This window comes from Aquarana catesbeiana, linkage group LG11 (genome assembly GCF_042186555.1).
Source record: "Aquarana catesbeiana isolate 2022-GZ linkage group LG11, ASM4218655v1, whole genome shotgun sequence".
In the NCBI taxonomy this organism is placed as follows: domain Eukaryota; kingdom Metazoa; phylum Chordata; class Amphibia; order Anura; family Ranidae; genus Aquarana; species Aquarana catesbeiana.
Genome location: NC_133334.1, coordinates 261,267,887 through 261,289,636, shown reverse-complemented (window position 1 = coordinate 261,289,636; position 21,750 = coordinate 261,267,887). Strand labels below are relative to the sequence as shown.

The following is a 21,750-nucleotide window of genomic DNA, read 5'->3' as shown; positions in this document are numbered from 1 at the left end:
CTCACCTCTCTCTCTCTACAATGTAGAGTCTGATCACAGGAGGAGGAGAGACTGAGGAAATGCTCCTCCTGCCTGCAGCAGACAGAGGACATCATCTCAGCCTAGGCAAAGTCACTGACTTTTTATTATTTTAATCATAAATGGTGGAGATTTTCTAAAAAATGGTTCCGTTGATGTATATTGTAACATATCAGGCAAGTCACAGACAGGTCCTCTTCTAAACATTTTGATTCTTTCAGGTCGTGTTTATTGTCGGTGATACGGGGAAGTCTGGTGGATGGTTTCATGACATTAACTTATACGACGTGACCTTTGATGCCATTAGTCACAGTTTATGATGGTTATAATTTAATAGCAGAGTGTAACTGGAACCACGACAAGTTCTCAACCCCAAGAGATCAGGACAACCCGGACTGTGACAGGACAAAACAAGAAGGCAATCTGAGAATAGGGAACATTTTCAAGAAAGGTAGTTCAAAGCCAAGGCTGGATCTAATAGAGAGAGAGCCATTCTAAAAATGATACGGCTTAACTAGTAATCACAGTATAGTGCTTATTCCCACAGGAGCCGCTGGTGATCACAAGTCCTCTGTTCTTATACGACTCTTAAAACCGTTCGGACCCCACTGACACACCCGGTTAGAGGTGGAGGACCACTCACACCTATATAACCTAAGAGTTAGTAAGTCACAGATGTATAATATTGTCCAGAAATCAGGCCAAAGACTACTAGAAGATACTGTATGTTAAGTAAGTGTATTATGTCAAAGCAGGTAAGCAATGTAAAAGCAATAAATAATTCAAGGTTGCAGAGTTAGTAAAGTGAACTCTGGCCTAACCCAGGACAAAATACCTAACTTGCATCAATACAAGTCCAAACCTTAACTGAAATAACCATTATTGAGCAAAATCAGACCCAAAATAACTCAAGTTGGGTGCACTCTGTAGAGACACCCCAGATGTAGTTATCCGTAAGTGTTCCTAAGCTGGGTACCCCTTAAAGGTGGTAACAAAGTACCTGGCGCCTTAATGCTAGCCTTGGATGGCTTGCGGTGGGGCCCCTCTGTAGGTGGCGCACACTAGCCTGTCCCTTTAAGAGTAAGGGCTATATAGATGTAGGGCTACTAAATAAGGAGTAGTCTATGTGAACAAAGTGTAGTCAGAGGTTAAAGCTGTGTCCCCTCTCACCACTCCTGGCAGGCAAAAGTTCTGGTTCCGCATGCTAGGCCGTTAGCGGATCCAGCTATCTAGCTGGGGCGTCTGAGTACACACGCCCAGCTGTAGAGTCTTCCTCTGTGTGCATCTCCTAGTGGCATGGGGGGGGTTGGGGGGAGACAGACGATCACCAAGCCTGTTAACCTGGCTACAACAGTGTATATACAGTATAAGAGAATGGTTGTTGCACCTATGTCTGTATAAACAGCATGCTAACCTGATACCCTTATTTCATAGAGAATGGGAGCCTTGTGAAACCGCAGGATATTAATTCACAATCAGAAACTCTTGAAACCCTTAAAATACATCTAATTATGTCTTTACATCTATTCACTGTGTTAGGAGAACAGCTATTATTTAAAGCCAAATTCCAGGCAGATACAAAAGACACAAATTAGTGCAGCTCTGTAATCATTAATTCTTTATTAAAGAGATGAGACGACTATTCGATTTTCTTTGTTTTTTTTTTTTTTTTAGAGGGAGCCAAGCATCATACATAGAAGTGGTATTTCTACTGCTTGTATATAAGACAGCTTCACTCTGTCAATGGTTGTTAAGCGCTTCAGGGCTGCCCACCGCACATTTACTGCGGCAGGGCGGTCCAGCTGCGCGAAACAACATACCTGTACATTGTCTCTTCTTCCGGGCCTGGGGCGTGCCCTGCCGGCGACCCACTCCCACTGTGATTGGACACAGCGGGTGCCAATCAGTGGGACCCACCGATCATTGACAGGAGAGGCAGAACAGCAGTCAGCCTATGTAAACAAGGCAGACAGCCGTTCTGTCAGAGAGGAAGATGGAGATCTTATGTTTCTGCTAAGCAGAAACACGGATCTCTGTTTTCCTTCAGCTAAGCCATCCCCCACACAGTTAGAAAGCACTCCCTAAGAGCCCACTTAACCCTTTGATCGCCCCCTGATATTAACAACTTCTGTGCCAGTGTCATTAGTACAGTGAGAGTGCATTTTTTTTAGCACTGATCACTGTATTAGTGTCACTGGTCCCCAAAAAAGTATCACTTATGGGGCGTACACACGGTCGGACTTTTCGTCTACAAAAGTCCGACGGACGCCGACGGACTAAAGCTGGCTGGTAATCCGATCGTGTGTGGGCTTCTTCGGACTTTCAGCGGACTTTTTCAGCCTCAAATCCGACGGACTTTAGATTTGAAACATGCTTCAAATCTTTACGTCGTAACTACGCCGGACCCAGAAATCCGCTCGTCTGTATGCTAGTCCGACGGACAAAAACCCACGCTAGGGCAGCTATTGGCTACTGGCTATCAACTTCCTTATTTTAGTCCGGTGTACGTCATCACGTACGAATCCGTCGGAATTTTGTGTGATCGTATGTAGGCAAGTCCGTTCGTTAGAAAGTCTGCCGCAAGTCCGCCAAAAGTCAGTTGAAAGTCTGTCGGACGGGCTGTCGGACTTTTGTAGCCGAAAAGTCCGACCGTGTGTACGCGGCATTAGTGTCAGATTTGACCGCTGCAATGCCAAAAATATATCCCAGCGTTTGTAGACACGGTAACTTTTGCGCAAACCAATCAATATACGCTTATTGGGATTTTTTTAACAAAAATATGTAGCAGAATACATATTGGCCTAAAGATAAAAGGAGGAATTGTTTGGGGACTTTAAATGAGGTATTTAGTCAAAATGAGCATACACCTCCATCCCTATTCATTGTTAAGAGAAGGGGGGGATTTGGGACTTTAAGTGAGATGTGTGTTTGGACAAAATAGATATAAATAGATAAATTGCACAATAAAGAGGAACTTTATTCATCTAAATGCACATGGGACATGGTACATAGCAGATAAGATGAGCTGATGGGCATATAATATACATGAAATAAAAATTCCATTATTTCACATAATACATAAAATCAAAGAACAGAGTATGATGTAAACGCATGATTGAATGAAAAAACTGCATTTAAAAGCTTGACGCGTTTCAGCTCATGGGACATGCTATGTACCATGTCCCATGTGTATTTATATGAATAAACTTCCTCTTTATTGTGCAATTTATCTATTTATATCTATTTTGTCCAAACCCACATCTCACTTAAAGTCTCCAATTCCCCCCTTCTCTTAACATATTGTCCTAAATTGATGAAGAAATCAGATTTAAAAATTTTTTTTATTGGATATGTTTTATAGCAGAAAGTAAAAAATATTGTTTTATTTTCCTTTTTGTCAAAATTGTCGCTCTTTTTTTGGTTTATAGCGAAAAAAATAAAACTGCAGAGGTGAATACAAAAAAAAAGAAAGCTCTATTTGTGGGAAAAAAAGGACAACATTTTTTTTTTTGGGGTACAGTGTTGCACGTCCGCGCAATTGTCAGTTAGGGTCGGTTCACACTGGGGCGACTTGGGATCCGACTTGTACGCCCTTAAGTCGCCCCAAGTCGCCCCAAGTCGCTTTGTATTTAGATTAACATGGTAGGCAATGGGAGCGTCTTAATTGACACTACTGAAGTCGCTCCGACTTCAGAAAAGGTTCCTGTACTACTTCTATCAGACTTGTAGGCGACTTGTACCCATTCAACTCAATGTAAGTCGCCTGCAAGTCAGATCTCTCTGTAAAGTCAAGCGACTTTGCAGAGAAAACCCCTCCCTCCCCCCCTCCCTCCCAGAGAGGTGATTGGCCACAGGCGAAGTCGCCTGTCATGGAGGCGACTTCAAGTCGCCTCGTAATTTGCCGAAGTCGCGCTGAAGTCGCGCTAAAGCCGCGTTGAAGTCGCGTTGAAGTCGCGGTACAAAGTCGCGCTAAAGTCGTGTTGCCCATGTGTGAACCGACCCTTAAAGTAACACAGTGCCGTATCGCAAAAAAAGACCGGTCATGAAGGGAGTGAAACCTTCCAGAGCTGAAGTGATTAAGAAAGCCACAAGTGCTGGCACCCGCTGCGTTCCTAGTAAATGCCGCCATTACCGTCATATAGACATGTGCGATTAGTGCAAACTTTCGTTATTTTGCGAAAAGTTTACGAATCGAACGAAAATTCGTATTTTGTACGAATCCCAATAGAATTTCGGACTCGAAATACGAATTCATTTTCGTACGGAACAAAAACTAAATGTATTGATGGCGCACATGTCTAGTGGCATATTGGCTTACATGGCCGGAAATGCCCAACTAAGTAAAGAGTTTGCTTTTAGAGAAAAAATATAAAGGTGAACCAACACCGGAAACCTCCCCTTAACCCCCCCCTCCCCCCGCCCCCGATCCCCGCTGTACTTACCTCTGGGGTTGCAGAGCTGTCAGCACCCCGACAGCCGCTCCTCACTTTTCTCTCTTTTCTCCATCAGTGCTTCCAGGATGGACAAGATGGATTCTGATTGGTCACATGGATGGCACTGACCAATCAGAAATTATTTGGTCTATTATGGAAGCGCTAATGGAGAAAAGGGAGAAGGCCGGGGATTTCAAACACAGTACCTGGTCCAGTGGAGCGGCTGCAAAGGTGTTGATAGCTCGGCAACCCCAGAGGTAAGTACAGTGGGGACCAGGAAGGGAAGTGGGGTGGGGATTGTGTCGGGGGTTAGTTCACATTTAAATTTTTTCTGTAACCCTTTAAGCAAACAGGCCGGGATGGCAGTGACATCACTGTCCAAATATGGCCATACTTTGTCAATGATGTTACTACTATCCCCATCTCTTCCATTATATACCAGATGACAGCCTGGGGAGCTGTCATTCAGCCAGCAGCACCATTGGACTCGGTCATGTGCACCAGGTCCATCAGGTTTGTAATTTCTGGATGTTTTGGGGATTTTTATCTTTTATAATACAGGACTGGTCAAACTTCTGGATGTCTTTTTTTCTTGGTTACATCTTTTTTTATAAATAGGGCTACTATGTATATAAGGTGCCACCTTATATATTTAAAGCTTTCAGATTCTGATAAGCCAAACAGACCCCCACAAACACCAGGCCAGGGTTGTGGGAAAGAGGCCCTTGTCCTCGTGAACATGGGGGGCAAGGTGCTTTGCCTTTGTCAAAGCCCTTCTCCTGTTGAGCACACATGGTTCAGGGGGTGTATACTCATCCCACCATCTCCTGACCAGCCGGTCCGCTTGCTTGGATTAAGCGTCTGGTATGGCTTTTTAGGAGGACGTCACACTTTTTTTTTTTTTTTTTGAGGATTCCCCTAAAAATCAATGCAAGACTCAAAGGTTCTGGCATGCATTTTTGGGTGGACTCTATGCAATGTTTTTTCATTATTATGTAGGATAAGCAAAAGTGATATTTACAAAGAAAATAAAAATGATACAGTTTACCTGTCCACTAGAGGTAGAAGAAACTGTCAGGAGGTAGAGTAACTGAGCATTCATGAGGCACTGGGTGGAGCGATCCTTATTATGAGAGTATAATTTTGTTCAGCCTCTTATACACTCTGTTCTACACTGTCATACACCATTCTTCCAGAAATGCTTCAAGTCAAGTTCCTCCACCCCATACTCTCTCATCCATGTCTTTATGGACCTTGCTTTGTGAACTGGTCCAAGGGGGGATTATGGTGTGGGGTTGTTTTTCATTGGTTGCACAAAGCAAGGTCCATAAAGACATGGATGAGCAAGTTTGGGGTGGAGGAACTTGACTGGCCTGCACAGAGTCCTGACCTCAACCCGATAGAACACCTTTGGGGTGAATTGGAGCGGAGACTGCGAGCCAGGCCTTCTCGTCCAACATCGGTGCCTGACCTCACAAATGCGCTTCTGGAAGAATGGTCAAAAATTCCCATAGACACACTCCTAAACCTTGTGGACGGCCTTCCCAGAAGAGTTGAAGCTGTTATAGTTGCAAAGGGTGGGCCAACTCAATATTGAACCCTATGGATTAAGACTGGGATGCTATTAAAGTTCATATGCATGTAAAGGCAGGTGTCCCAATACTTTTGGTAATATAGTGTATACTGTATGTATGCTGCAGTGGGTGGGGCTGTTCTGAGTGGGCGGAGCCGGGACCTGGGAACACACCAGTCTGCATTTTTACTGAACAGTGGAGGATGTCATCAATTACAGGGGTTCAATACATGGGCCACCCAGCCGGACAAGATGAATGCTAGGATGAGTTCCCTGAGCCACCTTTGTATTTTATAGGAATGGTACAGTTTTTTTTTAGTATGTGACTTAGACTCTATTCACACTTGTGCGATTTGGTCCCACCCCATTCTTTTCAATGGCACCCGTTCAAATCGGTGCAACTTAAAGTCACAGAGACTTTGAAAAGATGCCTGCACTACTTTGGTGAGACTTTTGATGCAACTTCGCTTCATTGAGTATAAAGTCGGATCAAAGTCGCACTGGGAATTGTGCAACTTTGGAGACACGCTAACGTGAATGGAGCCTAAGTAACAGAGGTCCTTTATATGGCTGAAGCAGATGTCCAGTGACAACCAAAATACTTTAAAAAAATTCTAATTTCCCCAGTCAGTGTTCTGCTATCCAATTATCTGTTTTTTGGGGTCACCAACTGAAATGTCCTCTTGTGTTCTGCAGAAATTATTGCTGTGGAGTCGGCGAGCCCAGGCGTGCTCGGCAACAGCGTCGGATCCTATTGCTCTATCTGCGGGGACCGAGCTACCGGAAAACACTACGGAGCTTCCAGCTGCGATGGCTGCAAAGGGTTCTTCCGAAGGAGCGTGCGCAAGAATCACGTGTACGCCTGCAGGTAAGGCGCTGAGTACTAATCTGCATGCTTATCTCCAAAGCATAAATTCCCCCTCCTCCCAGTACAAATCTGCCCCCCTTCTGAAATCCACCCTCTCAGCACAAATATATTTGCCCAACCCCCCCCCCTCCTAGCACAAATCCTTTACCCCTAAAATTTCCCCTCTTGGTACACATCTTCTCTCCCGCACTTCAAATCCCCCCCCCCCCCCAAATCCCATCTCTTAGCACAAATCTTCTCCACTATTCCCCCTCCACACACAAATCTCTCTAAATCACCACTCTTATCACTCCGCCCCCCCCCCCCCCCCAAATTTACCCTACTAGAACAATACTTAACCCCTGCCACCCCAAATTCCCCCTTCCAACACAAATATCCACCCCCAATCTTCTTGTGGCACCCCCCACCTCCCTGTACAAATCTGCCCCCCCCCTGCTGAAATCCACCCTCTCAGCACAAATATATTTGCCCAACCCCCCCCCCTCTTCCTAGCACAAATCCTTTACCCCTAAAATTTCCCCTCTCAGTACACATCTTCTCTCCCGCACTTCAAATCCCTCCCTCCCAGCACAAATTTCCCCCCAAATCCCATCTCTTAGCACAAATCTTCTCCACCATTCCTCCTCCAACCACAAATCCCTCTAAATCACCACTCTTATCACTCCGCCCCCCCCCCCCCCAAATTTACCCTGCTAGAACAATACTTACCCCCTGCAACCCCTCCCCCTTCCAACATAAATCCCCCCCCCCCAATCTTCTTGTGCCCCCCCTAACCTCCCAGTACAAATCAGCCCCCCTGCTGAAATCCACCCTCTCAGCACAAATATATTTGCCCAACCCCCCTCCCCTTCCTAGCACAAATACTTTACCCCTCCCTCCCAGCACAAATCCCCCCCCCCCCCCAAAATCCCATATCTTAGCACAAATCTCCAACATTCCCCCTCCACACACAAATCCCTCTAAATCACCACTCTTATCACTCCGCCCCCCCCCCCCCCAAATTTACCCTGCTAGAACAATACTTACCCCCTGCAACCCCCAAATTCCCCCTTCCAACACAAATATCCTCCCCCAATCTTCTTGTGGCGCCCCCAACCTCACATGATACCACTGTGCCCGAGGCAACCTTCCCTCCTGCCCACCCCTTGTCCTGGCCCGCTGGCTACCGATTGTGAGCAGAGACTGAGCTCTCATTCACTGTTCTGGGAGGGCATAGAGGGCACGCTCTTAGCAAAGAAAGCTCTGCCACCCATGGACACATGAATGCGGATGGTATGCGGGCATTAAAGCTCACCCTCTTTTTCGCCGCACATTTGCATTACATGGGCAGCAGGAGGTTAAAGTTCAGAAAGTGGAAAAGCTTAGACTTTACAGTAAAAGCTACAATTTACAGCAATGAGGTTGCAATGGGATGTCTATAGGTTCACAACGGCTACTTTTCAGCCACTGGCTCAGCCGCCGCGTCCATCATCTCCCCGCCCGCTGCGACCTCTGAGCTTGCTGGCTCCCGTAGCGCTCACCTTCTGCCATATCGCGGAGTCAAGGTTTACGCTTATTTTCCGCTCATTAATTACCGCTAACCTTTCCGAGGCACCGAGAGGGAAATAATCAGTCTGCTGGTGGAGCTAATTAGGCGGTGGGGAAAGTGGTAACGAAGAGGAATGAAAACTTCTGGCTCTATTCATCAGGCCGGCCGAACAAAGGAAACAAACAGCAACTCTCTGCAAAGCTGTAGAAGCACAAAAGTCCCATAGGAGTAGAGGCAGAAAAAGGGAGAACGGGGCTCCAGCTGTGGGCCTCCCATAAATAAGGATTGCAATAGACACAGAGAATGCCCCCATTTGCATTGGCCTGTCAGACACCAACTGCCTATAAGTACTCTACATCAGTGGTGGCTGGTGCTTAAAATTTTTGGGGGGGTGCAAACAAACTAAAAAAAAAACCCATCAAACGCAGCCACTATACCCATAAATGTCCGCCACTGTGCCATCAAACGCAGCCACTGTACCCATCATGACTAAGGCCTTATAGGCTGAAACGCGTCAACTGACTTAATCTGCGTTTGTTCACTGTGGCTATTCAATAAAATGAAGAAATTTTAAGAGCAACAACTGGAGTGCGGATCATTTTTTCTACATTACTCTACCCAGCCAGCGACTGTGGATCAAGCGCCTGGGAGCTCTGCTATCTATATGGTGTATGGGTAGTAGCACTGACTTTTCTGTTTATACTCATCAATTGCTGCCAGTGTGCCCATTAATTGCTGCCAGTGTGCCCATCAATTGCCGCTACTGTGCCCCATCAATTGCTGCCAGTGTGACCATCAATTGCTGCCACTGTGCCCATCAATTGCTGCCAGTGTGCCCATCAATTGCTGCCATTGTGCCCATCAATTGCTGCCACTGTGCCCATCAATTGCCGCTAGTGTGCCCCATCAATTTGCCGCTACTGTGCCCCATCAATTGGCCGCTACTGTGCCCCATCAATTGCTGTCAGTGTGCCCATCAATTGCTGCCAGTGTGCCCATCAATTGCCGCCAGTGTGCCCCATCAATTTGCCACTACTCTGTCCCATCAATTGCCGCTACTCTGCCCCATCAAATGCTGCCAGTGTGCATCGTCCGGGAGTCGGGACTTACCTGTCTCGCAGCAGGTCACGGTGGCGTCCTCCACATCCATGCTCCTCGATGTCTCCGGTCCTCTCTTTCAGGCGTCCAATCACAGCGCCTGTTGTTTCAGCCAATCAGGTGACAGGTAACCAGACCCGAGCACCTGATTGGCTGAGAGGCGGGTCAGTGTTCCTAACACAACACTGAGTAAACAGCAAACGCACAGCATTGCGCCCGCTGTTTACCATTTTGGAAGCCTATTAGAGCCCATGGCTCTAATTAGGACGCTATTAGAGCCCACAGCTCTAATCAGGCCCTTCCAAAAAAAAAAAAAAAACCCGCCGCGGCCAGACAAATGAATAGGGGACGGCAGCGGCGACCATAGATAGATTCATGCAATGCATGAATCTATCTATGGTGAGAGAGAGGTGACAGGAGAGAGGGGGCGGCACTCCTGCGCCCTTTATGGATGCACCGCCACTGCTCTACATCCTCCCGACTTTGACCATTTCACTATCCCTCTATATTACTGCAGGAAAATGAAGGTTATAGATGGGCCCCTAGACATCCACCGGGCCCTAGGCTCCTGCCTGTAACAGCATGAAAAAAAATGTTGGGGAAAAGCAGCAGCAGAAAAAAAAATAATAATCCCTTTAAAAGTACACTCAACATAAAGGTAAACTGATATACATTAATGTGTATGAAGCTGACCTCCGGCCTTCCCTTCAGTCTTGCACAGTTGTACCGGCTCCTCTCCCAGACTGAAATGGCTTCCTCTGATTTCACTGCACACTGTGAGCTTCTCACAATGTGCGATTGAGCCCACCTCATTTTCTGGCTGGAGAACATCAAGCATCTCCTTAGCCCGACTCGCCCCTTTCATTCATGATTTTGAGAGAAACTACCTGATTATTTCTTTTTTGATTGATCTGAAAATCTTTTTTCTTTAAAAGTTCTTTCCCCTGTTTGAGTAGATGGGGTACAATGAGTGGAAATGTAAATTCACAGGGATCCACAGGACACAAGAAAGCACTACACTGCCAAGCAGCATCCATCATGCATACCTCCCAACTTCAGAAGAACTTGAGGGAGAGGGACACCTTAGTGAGATGAGGGCCTGTGGATGGCAAAAAGCATGGAAGAAAACTTAAACTTCAATATGGGACATGGATGAATAGATTCTGAGCCTCCTCACAATGTAATCCACTCACGTATACCACAGTCATTTTACTCACGATATACTCCTTAATTACACAAATGAGAGCCTTAGGCTCGGTTCACACTGGGGCAACACGACTTCAGCGCGACTTTGCACGGCGACTTCGACGCGACTTCGACGCGACTTTAGCAAATTACAAGGCGACTTGAAGTCGCCTGCATGACAGGCGACTTCGCCTGTGGCCAATCAGCTCTCTGGGAGGGAGGGGGGGAGGGAGGGGTTTTCCCTGCAAAGTCGCTTGACTTTACAGAGAGATCCGACTTGGAGGCGACTTCCATTGATTTCTATGGTACAGGTCGCCTACCAAGTCGGATCAAAGTAGTACAGGGAGTACGCTCTGAAGTCGGAGCGACTTCAGTAGCGTCTATTAAGACGCTAGCGTTAACTCCCATTCAAACTATTTCTGGGGCGACTTGGGGCGACTTGAGGGCGTACAAGTCGGATCCCAAGTCGCCCCAGTGTGAACCGAGCCTTACAGACACACATAAACCTCAGCACAAAGGATCAGTTTTTAATATTTAAACTCTGTCACTACACATTCCTGTCAACTGAGAACAGGAAACTGAGGCTACAATTCGCACAAGTTCACCCAAATTAGACAACAGAAAAGAGGGGAAAAACGTTGTCTGGTCTGATGAGTCTCGATTTCAGCTGCGACATTCAGATGGTCGGGTCAGAATTTGGTGTAAACATTAAATCATGGATCCATCCTGCCTTGTATCACCGGTCCAGGCTGGTGGTGATGTAATGGTGTGGGGGGGATATTTTCTGGCACACTTTGGGCCCCTCAGTACCAATTGGGCATCATTTAAACCCCACGGCCTACCTGAGTATTGTTGCTGACCATGTCCATCCCTTTATGACTACAGTGTCCCCATCTTCTGATGGCTCTTTCCAGCAAGATAATGCACCATGTCACAAAGCTCCAATCATCTCACCACTGGACAATGAGGTCCCTGTACTCCAATGGCCTCCACAGTCAACAGATCTCATCCAATAGAGAACCTTTGGGATGTGGTGGAACGGGAGACCAGCATCATGGATGTGCAGCCGACAAATCTGCAGCAACTAGGTGATGCTATCATGTCACTATGGAGCAAAATCTCTGAGGAATGTTTCTAACACCTTCTTGAATCTATGCCACCAAAATTGAAGGCATTTCTGAAGGCAAAAGGGGATCCAACCCGGTACTACCAAGGTGTACCTAATAAAGTGGCCGGTGAGTGTACTTGCCCATTATGGCAAGAGGTCACACAGCAGTTTAATATCGCGTTAACTGCGAAAATGAGACATCAGCCACACAGGGGGTGCTTTGTTTTTAGTGGGTTGGCTGAAGCAGGAAATTGATCATATATGTATGTGCATGATCAAACATGGCTTCCCCTTGTACCTATATAATTACACATTATAATTATCTTGTACATGCTTACCTAATAGAACACAACAAAAAAAAAACATTCTAAATTCCCTTTAAATGCAAACATCTCATGTTAGTGGGGAGTCAGCCCTGAATGCGGAATTATAGATTATTTTCAGGTTTAGTATTTTCTCACAGATTCTTTATCTGACCTCTCTTTGCTCCTCTGTACCCATCGTCATTTTTTTTTTTTTTTTAACGTTCCCGTCATTTCAGATTATTTTTTCCCCGGCAGAAATCCAACAGCTGAGCTCAGAGGGTTGTGGGAAAGTATGGTGGCTCTAGCTTTTTATTATAGGTTTGGGACATATAGGTCTGTATGGGACAAGCAGGTGGCAGCTGGGATGAAAATTGTATTACAGCCATGTGATCCAATCACTGATCCCCAGACCACTATATGTGATCCAATCACTGATCCCCAGACCACTATATGTGATCCAATCACTGATCCCCAGACCACTATATGTGATCCAATCACTGATCCCCAGACCACTATATGTGATCCAATCACTGATCCCCAGACCACTACATGTGATCCAATCACTGATCCCCAGACCACTACATGTGATCCAATCACTGATCCCCAGACCACTACATGTGATCCAATCACTGATCCCCAGACCACTACATGTGATCCAATCACTGATCCCCAGACCACTATATGTGATCCAATCACTGATCCCCAGACCACTACATGTGATCCAATCACTGATCCCCAGACCACTATATGTGATCCAATCACTGATCCCCAGACCACTACATGTGATCCAATCACTGATCCCCAGACCACTATATGTGATCCAATCACTGATCCCCAGACCACTACATGTGATCCAATCACTGATCCCCAGACCACTACATGTGATCCAATCACTGATCCCCAGACCACTATATATGATCCAATCACTGACCCCCAGACCACTACATGTGATACAATTATTGATCACAGACCACTATATGTGACTCTCTTATAAGTACTGATTGATAATTATTAAAACTCCTGACATACTACAAGAGATGGTGAGATCCTGACTGGTGATGGAAGCTCTATAAGGTGCTCTCTGGAATCTTGCTGTAATGATAACTCCCTAGTTTCTTTCTCTTGTTACCTGAAATTGCTCCTTCATCCAGAGCGCTGTACATAACCTGTCACTGTTTTGTCCCCTACTGTAGGTTCAGCAGGCAATGCATTGTGGACAAGGACAAGAGGAACCAGTGCCGCTACTGCCGGCTGCGCAAATGTTTTCGAGCGGGAATGAAAAAAGAAGGTGCGTACTCCTATCCGGGGTGCTAGGACCTCTCACAGTGCCGGTACCATTGCGGCACAGGAATAACCTTTTCTTTGAAGAGGTGGAACCCTCTTGTGTAAAAGGAAAATCCGCTGAGCTTCTTTTGACAGCAACCTTCTTCCTCTGGGATCAGGATCCTCCATGTGGACTGTCATTTATTTGACAGCAGGCTATATTTTGTTAATTCTGTCACTTTTGTTGTTTGTATTCATGTTTTAGTCAATATCTGATCCCTGCGTGTATGGGAGCAATCAGGATTGCAGAGTTTATGATTAAGGCCCTTTAAGGCAGAAATGCATTAGCATTTTTGCCTTTAAAGTGGAGTTCCAGCAAAAAAAATTTTTTTTTAATTGATCCTAGCATTATTACAAATGAAATACAAAAATGATTATACAATGATCATCATTTTGCTAAAATATAAATGTCTTACTTGGATAATTTCTGCCTCCGTTTGTGGCCGTTGCCATCATGATTGTGGGCATGTGAAGCCCAATCGAGATCTCTTCCTGGACTCGTTTTGGAGAGGTGCATGCTGGTTACTCTTGAGTTTGCGCATGCACGATTCACCGGCCGTAGCGCCGATTGTTTCTAAAGTTGCCATAACAACGGGCGGCAACGGAGGAAGGTCCCGCCCCGTTGTTATAGTTACATCACAGTACTGCCCACAGACTCCTGGGAAATGATGACACATCATTTCCCAGGAGCACAGGCGAGGGAGGAAGTGACGAGGAGCTCCGCGGACCAGGAAGTGGCAGATTAGGAGGACTACATAGCAACAGGGTGATTCTGGTATTAAAAAAAACTTTCTTCCAAATGTTTTTTTTTTTTTAGGTTTAGAGGAGTCAGATTCTGAAAAAAAAAAATCAGGGTGGAACTCCGCTTTAATGCTGTTACAATAAGGCCCCTTTCACACTGGGGGCAGTTTGCAGGCGTTATTGCGCTAAAAATAGCGCCTGCAAACCGCCCCTAAACAGCCTCCGCTGTTTGTTCAGTGTGAAAGCCCGAGGGCTTTCACACTGAAGTGGTGCGCTGGCAGGAGAATAAAAAATCCCCTGCAAGCCGCATCTTTGGAGCCGTGAAGGAGTGGTGTACTCACCGCTCCTAAAACGCTCCTGCCCATTGAAATCAATGGGACAGCGCGGCTATACCGCGGTAATACCGCGGCTATAGCCGCGCTATACGAAGGGTTTTAACCCTTTTTCGGCCGCCAGCTAAAAATAGCGCTGTTTTACCGCCGACGCCCCCTACCGCCCCAGTGTGAAAGGGGCCTAAAGGAAAGATTTGAAGGATCATATTGTGCTGGATACTTGCTTTGATAAAAAAAAGTAGTGAATGCCGCGCCCTTTTTTCATTGCACACCGCCGCAGCACAGGGCTTTTTGCCTTGTCTTGCACTGGGCAGCACATCTAGTGTGAAAGGGGCCTTACGTGGTAACAAAAACTCCCAGCACTTAATAAATACCACCAAAACATAGCTCTATTTGTTGAAAGAAATTATATAAAATTATTTGGGTATATTGTTGCATGTCAAAGTAATTGTCAGTCAAACTATCACAGTACTGAAACATTTCCTTGTAATGAAGGGGTATTACGGGCTGCTTCTGAAGTAGTCAACAGGGGTCCAAATCAACAGGAAAATATTATTGCCTTCCTCTGCATGGCGGTAAACCCTTCTCATGGATCCCAAGGCCGTATGCGTTTATCTGCCGGTCAATATTAGCTGAGAAGGGTCAGACCTTTAACCCGCTTCCTTTTGCTCTTTGAAGTCAGAATTGTATTGATTGGTTGGCCCATGTGACGTCACCAAACAATAACTAGCTGTGATTGCTTGACGGGTCAGTTTACTCAGAAGTGAGATTTCAGTGTTCAATGCTATTCAATAAAACCGTCTTCTTGGGGACCCTAATAGTGAGATGTCCATATCTACAATAGTATCTGCAGGACTGGAGGATCGTCTACACAAAGCTATATAGTTCAGTTTTTGGTGGATGGACAGTTGCAAAAGTAACTATGTCAACCACTTGGAATTAACTGGTTTTCTGCAGTAATTTGACATAAAATGTGATTTCATCCTCATCTAAGTCACAAAAATAATCAAACACAGTGTGCCTAATATGATAAACAAACAATTCAAATTTCTAGTGTCTTTATTGAACATACTTATTAAACATTTACAGTGCTGGAGGAAAAAGTAAGTAAACCCATAGACTAATTACTTCAAAGAAAGCTAATTGGAGTCAGTAGTTTGCACCCTTGGAGTCCAATCAGGGGCGTACATACAGAGGTCGCCATTGCGACCCAGCCCCATGCTCCAGGAGGCCCGTGCAGCCCCCTGTACAACTGGATAGGAGGGTGGCGGGGACATGTAGAGGAACGGATCCCTCCATGTAGCCGCTCAATGACCGCTCCTTCTTCTCTCCCTCCCGCACTTGCGACTGGTCTCTGGCGTTCCGCCACCATGGGGTGACCTCAAGACAGCAGGAAGGTGGCCCACTGTGGGACCGTAATAAAGGGTCCCATAATGCGAGTAAAGGGCCCTGGGATCAATGAAAAGTGTCCCAGTTGGGGGCCAGGGGGGCCTTCATGGTTTCTTGCACCAGGGCCCTGAAGGTTCTAGCTACGCCTCTGAGTCCAATTCATGAAATGAGTTTGGAGGTGTGGTTTGGAGCTATTTTTATAACAGACACTCAAACATTTTAAGATTGCTGTTCATAAGAAGAACCAGCTGATGTGAGCCATGCCTCTTAAGACATACAATCAAGAGTAGTTGATCTGCTGATAGGTGGCACTGATAGGCGGCATTCATGAGCACTGATAGGTGGCACTAATGGGCATTAATAAGCACTGATAGGCAGCACTCATAAGCTGCACTGATGGGCACTGATAGGCGGCATTGATGAGCACTGATAGGTGGCACTGATAGATGCTGATAGGCAGCATTCATGAGCACTGATAGGTGGCACTGATAGGCGGCATCGTGGGGGCCCATCATGGTTTCTTGCACCGGGGCCCTGAAGGTTCTAGTTACGCCCCTGTCAGGGTATCTGTATGCCATCTGAAGATTAGCAGAAGTTGGGTGATGCAGCGGGATAATGACCCTAGGCATCAAAGTAAATACACCACAGACAGGCTTCAGAAAAAGAAAATGCATATTTTGGAGTGACCAAGTCAGAGCCCAGACCTCAACCCCATAGAGATGCTGTGAAATGACCTCTAGAGAGCAGTTCCCACCAGATATCCTACAAATGTACCTGAGCTGAAGCAGTTTTGTAAGGAGGAATGGTCAAAAATTCCTCCTGAACGTTGTGCAGGTCTGATGCAGAGCTACCGAAAGCACTTGCTTGAAGGGTTCACTTACTTTTTCCGCCAGCACTATGAATGTTCAATAAAGACACAAGGAATTAGATTTTTTTTTGTGTGTTATCAGCTTAAGTACATTGTGTTTGTCTATTGGTGTGACCCTTTTAGTGTAGCAACAAAATAGTGAAAGGAAAGTCCTTTAGTGTTAGCTGTCCCATGGTGAACTACTGTTCCCAGTTATTCCTCTTCAGGCCCTGCCAGCCCTCCTGACTGCAGCTGCCCGACTTCACTGCCTGTGACATCACAGTGGTTGCTGGCTCTACATCCATCTCAGACTGCACACTCCCAGTCCACTCCGGCATGCCTCCCCAGCTTTCCCTTCTGTGCCTGCCACTCCCCAGCCCTCCTGGCTGCACTCCCTCCTGGAGACTTGCCCGGCAACACTAGCTCCCGTTGGCCTTCTCGGGCCCTCTCTGTGACTCCTGTCCAGATCCTTCTTTGTTTCTCAGAAAGGCTCCAACTTACACCTGGACCCTACAGGCCCAAGGTCACCCCCCCCCCTCAGACTGGGGGGCACCTCAAAGGCCTCGACAACCTAGTGCTCCATCTCCAGCTTCTTCCACCTGACAACTCCTCCCCAGCTGGGCTGATCCTGGGTATATCAAAGAGGCCTGCCCCCTGTCCATCCTAGTTGGGTATTGGTCAGGGCTCCCTGAGACACCCCAGACAGCTCCACCTCTCTTCCCCTCCTTCCTTCTAGAATCCTCTAGAAGCCAGAGGGAGGTAACCGAAAGATGGTGCTATCTGTGAGTCACCAGCCTACTCTGAGCCACTCCCAGCCCTCACAGATCAAAACAAACAGGCTTACAGCTAGGCCTGCCTGCTTAAATTTACCTGCACTTACAAAAATCCTACTTCTAACACCTACCTAAAGTACAGGGTGCTACACAAGGATCCTGAAGGGCCCATTCTGAAGCCCAACACTGTGGAGAGGTGTGGGGAGAGGAAATACGGAGGTTGGCAATATGGACTGACTTCAAAGATGCTAACTCGGTCAGTAACTGAGAGAGGAAGTATGAAGCATTTGGATCAGCTTACCAGTCAGGTAGCTATCTATTAGCAGTGTTAATTTTGGCAGCAAATTTCGATTTATTTTTAGTTTTAGTCTTAGGACTAAAAATGGCATTTTAATTTTAGTCCCATTTTAGTCTTCTGCAATTGTTTTAGCTTTAGTCGACTAAAATCTCCAGTACATTTTAGTCGACTAAAACTAATCTTAGTCATCTAAAATCTAATGGGTAGAGTTAAATTGTAATGCATTATTTAAGCATTTCTTTACAATTTCCAAACTCATTATATACTGCTGGAGTGAAAAATCGAATAAATTATTATTTATGGTATTGAGGTATGAACATGCGCTACAGATCAGTGTTAATTTTGACGTCAAATCTCAATTTAGTCTTAAGACCCCTTTCACACTGGGGCGGTTTGCAGGCGTTATTGCGCTAAAAATACCGCCTGCAAACCGCCCCTAAACAGCCTCTGCTGTTTGTTCAGTGTAAGAGCCCGAGGGCTTTCACACTGAAGGGGTGCGCTGGCAGGAGAAGAAAAAATCTCCTGCTAGCCGCATCTTTGGAGCGGTGAAGGAGCGGTGTATTCACTGCTCCTTCACCGCTCCTGCCCATTGAAATCAATGGGACAGCGCGACTATAGCCGCGGTATTACCGCGGTATAGCCGCGCTGACCCATTGATTTCAATGACGAGGGGTTTTAACCCTTTTTCGGCCGCCAGCGGGGGGTTAAAACCGCACCGCTAGCGGCCGAATACTGCGGTAAAACCGCGCTAAAAATAGCGCTGTTTTACCGCCGACGCCCCCTACAGCCCCAGTGTAAAAGGGGCCTATGTCTTAAAACCTCTGCAGGCCGTACTATATATCCTTTACATACACATCTCCAGCAGTATCCTTCTAAACAACAAAGTAGCTATTGCACACAATGCAGCCCCACCCAGCAGCTGTCCCTCTCATTAATTCTATTCCCTGGGTTTGGGCAAGTTCTGGCACTGAGTTGGCATTACAGATATCACTCTTCTCGTTACAGCAGTTCAGAATGAGCGGGATAGGATCAGCATGCGCAGGAACAGCTATGAGGATAATGGATCCTTATCTATCAGTGTACTGACACAAGCAGAAGCCATAACGCATCAGGTGAGCTGTGCCATGTGACTTGTAATATCCAAATCCATTTACACCAAAAGCTTAGACAGACGACCTATAAACCTGACTGGTTCAATTAATAGATGGATAATAAACTAGACTTTCAGTAGAAGATTCTGCTCCTTGAACTAATGCTCCCCTCCCGAAATACTCTGCTCTACTGGGAGACTCTGCTCCTTCCTCTATCCATCTCTCCTTTCCTGAAATACTCTGCACTGCTGGAAGACTCTGCTCCTTCCTCTGTCTAACTCTCCTCCGCTGAAATACTCTGTACTAATGGAGGATTCTGCTCCTTCCTTTGTCTAAGGCTCGATTCACATCTATGCATGTTGCTTTTGAGCGTTTCTGCAGTGTTTTTTGCGGTGCTTGCCGCATTTTTGAATATGCGTTTTTGCCGCATTTTGGTTTTTTTTTGTTTTACAGTGTTTTTTTTAACACTGTATATAGTGTTAAAAAAAAACACTGAAAAAAAAAAACGCAAAACGCGGCAAAAACGCGGTAGTTGCGTTTTTGGATACGGGTCCATTGAATTCTATTACATGCAAAACGCTGCATTCTGCATGATAAAAAGTCCCCTTTCCAAAAACGCAGAGGCACAAAAATGCATTGATGTGAACGTGTTCTATAGGAACCCATGTTAAAAAATTCCCATGCATTTCTGCAAAATGCATCAAAATATGCATTAGTGTGAATGGAGCCTAACTCTCCTCTCCTGAAATACTCTGTACTAATGGAAGACTCTGCTCCTTCCTCTATCTCTCCTTTCCTGAAATATTTTGCTCTGCTGGAAGACTCTGCTCCTTTCTCTGTCTTATGCCGTGTACACACGAGCGGACTTTTCGACCGAACTGGTCCGACCGACCGAGTCCGGTGGACAATTCGACCGTGTGTGGGCTTCATCGGACCTGCAGCTGACTTTTTCGGTCGAAAATCTGAAGGACTTTAGATTTGGAACATGTTTCAAATCTTTACGTCGGAACTCCGCCGGAACCCAGTTCCTATCGAAAAGTCCGCTCGTCTGTATGCTAGTCCGACGGATGAAAACCAACGCTAGGGCAGCTATTGGCTACTGGCTATCAACTTCCTTATTTTAGTCCGGTGTACGTCATCACATACGAATCCGTTGGACTTTGGTGTGATCATGTGTAGGCAAGTCCGTTCGTTGGGAAAGTCCGTTGGAAGTCCGCCGAAAGTCCGTCGGACCAGTCCGGTCGAAAAGTCCGCTCGCGTGTACGTGGCATAACTCTCCTCTCCTGAAATACTCTGCACTGCTGGAAGACTCTGCTCCTTCCTCTGTCTAACTCTCCTCTCCTGAAATACTCTGTACCAATGGAGGACTCTACTCCTTCCTCTATAACTCTCCTCTCCTGAAATTCCCTGTACTAATGGAAGACTCTGCTCCTTCCTCTATCTAACTCTTCTTTCCTGAAATACTCTGCAATGCTAAAGGACTCTACATCTTTTGCCGTTTCTCACCCATTGCAGTATTGCACCCCATATCTTTACATCTTTGAAAGAATTGACCATTTCTGGATGCCAAAATAAAGAAAGATATGCAGGACTGGCTCCAGTATGCGATGCTCTGCACATTGTCAGCAAACACTGAGGACTAAACGACTCTGATCTGCAGCCAAATCTAAAAAAAGTCAGGAAAAAGATAAACTTAGCTGTGCAATGCTTGTCATACAGTGACATCTAGTGGATATAAACTAAAAGGCATGCAGAAGCTTTACCATCACATAGTATGCTGTGATGCCACCTGCACAGTTTGTGAAGGTGTCAAATGTTCTACATCAGGGATCCTCAAACTACGGCCCTCCAGCTGTTGCGGAACTACACATCCCATGAGGCATTGTAAAACTCTGACATTCACAGACATTACTAGGCATTATGGGAATTGTAGTTCCTGAACAACTGGAGGGCCGTAATTTGAAGACCCCTGATCTACATCAATGTCAGCTTCTCTCCCGCTAGTAAATTTTGTAACAACATTACCATGATCACCTGATCATTGGGAATCCACATTTTGCACTTCCTGCACTTCATTTAGACCTGGGTAGTGCAGGGATGGTGGGAATCCCTCATAATGGGCACAGCGGGTGTTCTGAAGCAGGAATTCAGCTCAGGGATGGTGGGAACCCGTCATAATGGGCAAGAGAAAGGGAGCAGAGTGGGACTTTAAATGAGGTATGCAGTCATTGTGAATAAATAATGATTGGCATTTTTATGTGTCAGATTTGAATAGTAATACATAGTACTGACTATTATCACAATATTTAATCTATATACATACATAAAAAGCATAAATGACACATTTCTATAGGGAAGGATTGTGGGTATAACACCTCTTAACTTCCCATTAGTTTTAGGAATAAATAACAAAATATGCACAAAATGCATATATTGTTTACACAGGATACATGATTCTAATAAGAGATAATAAAAACACATGATCAGTTTAAACATGATAGGTACAAAAGCTCGACGCGTTTCATGGAATTTTATCCACTCTTCAGGAGCAAGCATGTGTACATCTGTAATAAAATATACAATATAAAAATCCTTAGATAGTTGTCTTTTGGGGGAAAAAAAAGGCCAAAAGGGGGGGATAGAACCCCCATTGGATATGATGTACTCCCAGAATCGCTGTGTATAGAAAGTGCAGCACAAATGGCTGGAAACCCCCTTTGAAAGGGACATCTTTTTTTTGTGGTTGTGAGAACCATATGCATGGCCCATACAAAGCGACATCCAAGGACACAGGGGTCCCAGCAGGACAGTCTCCAGGGTGTGACCACGAATGTGTCCTA

The 21,750-nt window shown here is 45.8% G+C and overlaps 1 protein-coding gene across 3 annotated transcripts in view; it reads left to right on the top strand.

The window, feature by feature from the left end:
* LOC141112728 (hepatocyte nuclear factor 4-beta-like) overlaps window positions 1–21,750 on the top strand; it is a 53,762-nt gene that overhangs the window by 20,170 nt on the left and 11,842 nt on the right. For 2 of the 3 annotated variants that reach the window (XM_073605755.1, XM_073605758.1), the window contains 3 exons: window positions 6,721–6,892; window positions 13,310–13,404; window positions 18,825–18,931. In XM_073605755.1, the coding sequence (XP_073461856.1) occupies window positions 6,721–6,892; window positions 13,310–13,404; window positions 18,825–18,931 (374 nt within the window). The remainder of the gene's footprint in view (window positions 1–6,720; window positions 6,893–13,309; window positions 13,405–18,824; window positions 18,932–21,750) is intronic. The other variant, XM_073605757.1, reaches the window with a different exon arrangement.